The sequence below is a fragment of the Gastrolobium bilobum genome, unplaced genomic scaffold (assembly GCF_033153095.1).
Source record: "Gastrolobium bilobum isolate Gb01-03AN ecotype WA unplaced genomic scaffold, APGP_CSIRO_Gbil_v1 utg217935, whole genome shotgun sequence".
Taxonomy (NCBI): Eukaryota; Viridiplantae; Streptophyta; class Magnoliopsida; order Fabales; family Fabaceae; genus Gastrolobium; species Gastrolobium bilobum.
Genome location: NW_026898784.1, coordinates 23,216 through 30,278, shown reverse-complemented (window position 1 = coordinate 30,278; position 7,063 = coordinate 23,216). Strand labels below are relative to the sequence as shown.

The window sequence follows — 7,063 nt, the reverse complement described above, 5'->3', positions numbered from 1 at the left end:
GTTTCTTTATTCATAAGATTCAACTCGAGGCTTGACCAAAAATTTATTATAATAATTTAATAATATTTATTAACTATTTAAAAACAAAGTAATTCAAATACTAAAAGGCATTAATGATTTAGAAGGTTATTTAATGAAAACTGCGTTTAATAATATTTGTTAAATATTTAAAATACATAAATTAAAATGCTGAAAACGTTAATTATTTTTGACGGTATTGGATTTATATTATATATGTTTTATTTCTCTTATGTCACGTAAGGAAATTCTTAAAAAAACTAAATACTGAAATCAAAATAAAAATAGGAGATAATACATAAGAGAAATAAAACCTTATATTATATTATCTTATTTCTTTATTTACATTATTAAATAATTCACAGGAGTAGTACATGGATAACTATTGCTAGAATTTTTTTAAGTAAATAATTTAAAAATAATAATATGGGTGGATCTTTACTTTTTTTAATCATTTAAATCACAAATTAAATTTTTATTTTTTATATTAAAAATTAAAAATTTTGATTTATTTTTCGTATAGTATAATATATATTGACTATCATATATTATGATATAGTATCATATTGTTCGATATAAAACTCTTTCTGATACATCTCAGTATCCCACAATACGTATCGTTATCCCTTTCTGAATCGTATATTGTATTATACGGTACTGATTACTTTATTTTTATTTTTATTTTTTTTAAAAAAAGAACAAAATAAAATCATAAAAAGATCCTTAAAATAAAATAAAAGTGTCAATAAAAAAAAAGCTAGTCCAACATTTTTACTTTTTCTTTTTTTTTGTAAAAGTCCAACATTTTTACTGTTTGAAGAAATTGAGGTTGCGAAATCCACGGCTGAAACTGAAAAAAATCTTTATCTCGTGTTTATATAAATTGGGTACAGTAATATGTACTAGTTTCTACTTTCTCTCTCCATCTCTTTGTTTCTCTCTCCATCTCTCTCCCTGTTTCTCTCTCTGGAACTGGTTTGATTAAGCGTGCACAGAGAGGGGCTGGACACACGGGCCCGACAAGAAAAACAGAACGAGATCTGAGGTTTTTTTTTCCCATAATTTGGAATTGGATTTGGAGACCCTTTTCCAAAAGGGGTCTTCTTCTCTGCAATCTCCTTCATTCTCTACACTGGTATACTTTTTTGTTATTGCTTGTGCAATTTTTAGTTTGTTCTGTTGTTTTATTTTTGCTTCAAAGTTTTTGTCTTTTTGGGTGCATCATTGCTGGGGTGATCGTTCAATGTATTCAGATCATGCCCTTTTGGAATTTTATTTTGTTGTCTTTGTTTCCATTTCCTGTGATTTGGATTTGCATGCTGGGTTTGGTAATGGAATAAGTTGTGATTTTTGTCCCCCCCCAAAAAAAAAAATCAGATTTTTTTAAGATCGTCTATCCGAGCTGTGATTCATTTCCTTTGCATGTTTGAGATGAAGATTGTAATCTTTAGATCCCTTTTCCCATTTTACATGCCCTTCTGGGATTGGTTGTTTGTGATCAAATTGATGGAGTTCATGTATTCATTTGACCAAATGGGGTTTCATATAGCTTTGTTCTGCAAATGCTCTGTGGCTTTTTTCAAATATTATTCATATGTATATATCTATGTGCGTTTATATATGTATGTATGTTTTTTTCATTTGATAATAACAATTAAATTTTTTTCTTTTAGTTCATGATTTAGCATTTGTGTACCTGCTTATTGAGCTTGTGTATCAAACTATTGAGTTCTACGTGCTTCTGAATCTTTTCATATATATTGTGTTTTGGTTTGGAATTAGGTTTGTTGGGTTGTGAGGTTGTCTTGTAGTTGGAGCCATGGCAGTTGAGGTGGTGGGATTTGAGATGGTTCAAGGACCATTAGAGAACGGTGCTGAAGGAGGCAAACCTGTTTTGCATGAAAAGGAGAATGGCAAACTGGAACAAGATCTGGGAGCTGGTGAGCCCATCAAATTTGGGTCTCATGGAGATGAAGCTGCTAAAGAGGAAGAGAATGATGTTTCAGAATCCAATGCCCGGAAAGATGCTGTTGAAGAGTGGCCTGCACCTATGCAGATTCATGCTTTCTATTTTGCCAGGTGCCGACCTTATGATGATCCAACCATCAAATCTAAAATTGATCAGCTTGATAAAGAAATTAGCAAGAAAAATCAAATCCGGTTTGAGATCACTGAAGCACTTAAGGCAAAGCGGGTGAGTTGAGAATAAAACGTCATGGTTGCTTGTTAAAGTTTTAGTTACTTTTAATGGAAAGTAGGATGTGTCAGTTTAGTCCAAGGCGCCAAAGCAAGGCCCCGGAAGGGGGGTTAGCGCGTTATGCGTGTCTTATTCATAACTATAAATAACCGTAAATGTGAAGCTGTCTAACTTCCTTACCGTGATGCTATTATGATAATGTAGTAACGTAGATAAAATATTCATATTGTTTAAAAAAACTAGTTGTTTGTTGTTAGTTGTTGGCCGTTTGGACTCTAAGCAGCAAGCAGCTGAGAGTTCTTTAAATTGAGCATTTAATATTTTGTTTCTATTACAACGGTTACGCTTGAAATGCTAATTTATTTGGAAAATTAATGCAAAAGAGTCAAATAATTTATTTTCCGATGTTAATGCCATTCTCTAGTAAGGCATACGCATTTTGGTCCCTCTCGACTTAAGGTTTGAAATCCCCTAGCACCTTAAGGACACATTTTGCCTTTTGACTACCTTGGGCTGTGTATCAACACACTCCTTTTGTCCTTCTCCTTGTCATATTCTTCCTCTAACTGTCAAGTGTCAAGCAAAGTCTTCGTATGACGTTGGACACTGACAGGCATACCACGTCATGTCTTCGTATACAACGTTATCAAATTCTCGGATTTATTATTGCAGTGTTTGTCCACTTATACATTCTCAGTTAAAAACAAAGTACGTAATTGTTAACTCTTCATTATTACCTCTCCTTGCCATCATTAGGTTAGTTTGAATATAACCGTGTCTATCTTAAACACCTTTTGGGCGTATTCATGGGAGTCCATTTTTGCTAGTAATCCCTATTTCTTGAAATGGGAAATATGGTCTTTAGGGAAAGAACTTGCAGCTGTGTCGTGTTTGTAAGAAAAATTGAAATACTTTTTTCTGTGTAAGGATGGGTATTTTCTTATGTATCAGCTTAACAGCTCTATGGTTGGAAATATGGACGAAGATGTATATAATATTAGGACATATTTTTGGAGTCTATAATGATTGATGTTGGAATCTTTTCAAACATAGAGCTGGCTAGCATGTAAAAATAGTTGTTGAATGAAGTTTTCTGGAGAAATTATGTCTGGAAATATATATTAAAAAAAATAGCATCACTTGCATATCACTTAGCAATGGCTGTCCTTTTCATGAATGTTTATATTTGTGGAGTGACATAAACTGACAGACTCCTTCTCAACAGACATCTAATATAATTGCATATTTGGTCTTTACTCTTCACTGCAGGCAGAACGAGCAGAGTTGATTTCTCAGATTAAGTCTCTGAGAGGTGACAGTAGGCAATATCAGAGTATTGTGGATGAGAAAATAAAAGAGATAGAACCTCTGCAGCAGGCACTGGGCAAGCTGCGCACTGCAAATAACGTGGGTCGGGGTGGTTTATGCTCATCTGAGGAGGAACTTAATGACATTGTATGTTATGAGTCCATATTTTTTTTAATCCAGATTTCTTCACTTTGTCTGTATTGTAGTTTATCCCTGCATCTATTCTCCATTCACCCACTACTACCATATGCTTTGATGGATGCAGATATACAGCATGCAATACCGCATCCAGCACGAGAGCATTTCATTGACTGAGGAAAAACAAATCCTCCGTGAAATCAGGCAGCTTGAGGGGACAAGGGAGAAGGTTATTGCTAATGCTGCAATGAGGGCCAAGTTACAGGATTCTATTGGGCAGAAAGAAGCCATTCAAGATAAGGTTAAGGTAAGATAGTTCTATTTATATTTGAGCAATCGAGTCTTTTCTTTTTGGTTAAAAGTGTTCTGAATTTTTTTAAATGTGTATTATTCAAAAGGTTCTTGAGAAATTAATTGTCATCGCAGAATATAGGTGGGGATTTGGATGAAGTGAAGAAGGAGAGACAAGCAATTCGGTCCAAAATCAAGCAAATTGATGATTTACTGAATACCATAGACAAGGATATCCAGTCTATACAGGAAGAACTGACAGCTGTTACTCAGAAGAGGGAACAAGCTTTTGAGAGCATTCAGCAACTGAGAAAACAGCGCGATGAGGGGGTATGTTTTGCTTTAAATATGAGCACTATCTAAGTCTCACTCCAGTGCAATTGTTTTAGGGTGTGCTTGGTAGAACAGGTGGAAATGAGGATGTGGAATACAGCAAATACAAAATGGATTGAGATGGAATGGTTTTGATTTTAACTTGGTGTTTGGTCGAGAAAATGGAGTGGGAGGTTCAAAATTGTTTTCCTTGAACCTTATTTTTGCATTTTCATCTTATTTGGTATGAATTTTTTTTATTTTTTAGAGATTGAATGCAAAATATGGTGGTATGGTCACTTCCATCCTCAATTTTCCTCTTAATTATTCCAATATGTAGGATTCAATGACTTCCTCCTGTTTTTTAATCTTACTATTTGTGAAATTTGTGCCTGAAATTTGCTGTTTTAGAAATTTAGTTGACATTGTAACAAGAATCTTGAGTTCTACCAAACTGAAAATTATTTAGCATATCTGTTGTTATGAACCCAGTAAAGTATAATTTCGTCCTTGATGTAAATTTCATCTAAACATCCTTGGGAAACTTGCTGTTGTAAATGTCTAGTAATTTTTGCCATTATTTATAAACTCATTTATTTTTTCCAGTGCTGTGATCCCTGCAGAATAATTTCTGAATTTCAATTAATAATATCTTGTTACAGAACACCTATTTTTACCAAAGTCGTACACTTATGAACAAAGTACGGGAGCTGGCTACAAAGAAAGATGTCAATGCTGTTCGGGAACTTTCAAAGACAGAGGTTTGTCCAGTTTTGAGTGATTTGATCCATTTTAATTGGGGTTTATCCCTTAAAATACAATATTCGGTTTCTATCATATTCATTCTTTGAAGCTATCCAATTTTAATGATGGCATTGCATTTTAATCATCTGATCATCTTTTTCCTGCTTTTCTTGACTGTGATGAGTTGTCATTGAATCTTATTTTTTGACCCTGGTTCTAGGATGGGAAATTTATGTCACTCTGGAACAGTGACAAGACTTTTAGGAATGATTATGAGAAAAGAATTTTGCCATCACTGGATATGCGGGAGTGTAGTAGGGATGGACGGATGAGGAACCAAGATGAAAAACCACTGTTGGAAGAACCAAAACGTGCTGAAACTGATGCATTATCAAAAATCATCCCAAAACAGCCAAAGGAGGAGCCTAAGCCTTCTCCACAAGAAACTTTGCCTACTCAGAAAGAATCCAAAATCAAAGGGAGAGATTCGAAATCCGAGGCTGAGAATAAGGATGTAGCTGAAACCAATGAATATGAATTTGAATTGCCCCAGAAGGAGACCTCTGTCAAAGAGCCCGAAATTGATCCTGCAATGTTGAAAGAGAAAAAAAGAGAAGAGGAGATTGCAAAAGCAAAGCAGGCCTTGGAAAGGAAGAAGAAGTTAGCTGAGAAAGCTGCAGCCAAAGCAGCTCTGAGAGCACAAAAGGAAGCTGAGAAGAAGCTTAAGGTGATTTCATTATTGATGCAATTCTTTTTCTCCTTCCATTGATATATATTTGTATGTGTGTGTGTCTCTTTCTTTCTTTGTAAACATTAAATATATTTTATTTTACAAAATCTGAAAATGGTTTTTAGGACCGTGAGAAGAAAGCCAAGAAGAAAGCTGCAACTGTTTCCAATCCTGAGGAGGAACAGGAAGAAGCAGAAGTTGAGGCTGAACAAGAAAAGGTTAATGATAATGTTGTTGAAGCTTCAGCCAAAGAAAAGGTTCCAAAGGAGAGTGGTTTTAGGTCAAGGGGTAGAGCAAAAGGCCAGGAATCAATTCCAAAAGTCATTCTTAAGCGCAAAAGGTCTAACAATTACTGGATATGGGTTGCATTTGCATCTGCTGCTGCTTTGTTAGTTGTGCTGTTGTTGGTGTTTGGATACACTTATCTTATCTGAAAAAAGTTTAGAATCTGGAAGGAGCTACAAGACCAATTTTCTTAGTGGAATGCCTAGGTTTGTGAGGATAACCTAAGTTATTTATGTTCTATACATCCTCTTTGGGGAACTTGTGGAGAAGCTGCAAACATTTAGCTTGACTTTTATGTATTTTCAAATTTTGTTCAGATTTCATGTGATGTTTATCGGTGGATTTGTCTTTTATGGTTCATTTGTTAGAGGAATGGTACCATGATATACTGAAAACTTTTGACAGAGATTTTGCATGTTGCTTATAGTATTAATGTTATAGAACAAAATCTCTTTGAGAGGATGAACATGCCTTGATGCATAAGCTTTTTTTAGAAAAAAAGTGCTTTTATAATGATTTTTCTAGAGTATTTTTGAATTACTATTTTTTTAGAAGAATTTTTTTAGTTATTATAAATTTTTTAATATGTGTTTGGGAAAATTATGGTGACTTAGTACGTTGACTTTTTTGTTTGAATGAGTTTTTTTTTTTTTTTTTTTTTTTTTTGAAGAACATTTTAAGGGTCCGTTTGGATGAGTTTTTTTTTCTTCAAAAGCTGCTTTTTTATCAAGAAAAAAAATACTTCTCGTTTTTTGTTCGTTTGGATGTCTGTTTTTAAAAAGACAGAAGTTGCAAAAAAAGTCAAAAATATACTTTTTTTCATAAGTTAAAAATTTTAACTTCTAAGAAAAGCAAAAGTCAAATATTTTTTTTAAAATTAAATATTTTTATAAAAATATAAATAAAACTTTTATAAAAAACACTTTTAAAATAATGAATAGATAAAAATTACTTTTTTAAGAAATTCAAACAAACAAGCTCTAAATAATGCCTCTGTAAATGAAAATTTTAAAATTGGAGAACATGGTCAATTTATGATG

The 7,063-nt window shown here is 33.4% G+C and overlaps 1 protein-coding gene across 1 annotated transcript; it reads left to right on the top strand.

Moving 5' to 3' along the window:
* Positions 1-949: 949 nt before the first annotated feature.
* Positions 950-6,357, top strand: LOC133284121 (proton pump-interactor 1-like). The gene is made up of 8 exons (XM_061481105.1): positions 950-1,153; positions 1,801-2,212; positions 3,485-3,670; positions 3,789-3,968; positions 4,088-4,282; positions 4,927-5,025; positions 5,229-5,735; positions 5,864-6,357. The coding sequence occupies exons 2-8, from the start codon at positions 1,838-1,840 to the stop codon at positions 6,170-6,172; spliced, it is 1,851 nt and encodes a 616-aa protein (XP_061337089.1). The 5' UTR covers positions 950-1,153; positions 1,801-1,837; the 3' UTR covers positions 6,173-6,357.
* Positions 6,358-7,063: the final 706 nt, after the last annotated feature.

Excerpts from the sequence above, each read along its gene's own strand:
- LOC133284121 (XM_061481105.1), top strand. The coding sequence starts at position 1,838 with ATGGCAGTTGAGGTGGTGGGATTTGAGATGGTTCAAGGACCATTAGAG. Across the intron at positions 5,026-5,228 it reads GGGAACTTTCAAAGACAGAG|GATGGGAAATTTATGTCACT; the intron begins GTTTGTCCAGTT and ends CCCTGGTTCTAG. Across the intron at positions 5,736-5,863 it reads AAGCTGAGAAGAAGCTTAAG|GACCGTGAGAAGAAAGCCAA; the intron begins GTGATTTCATTA and ends AATGGTTTTTAG.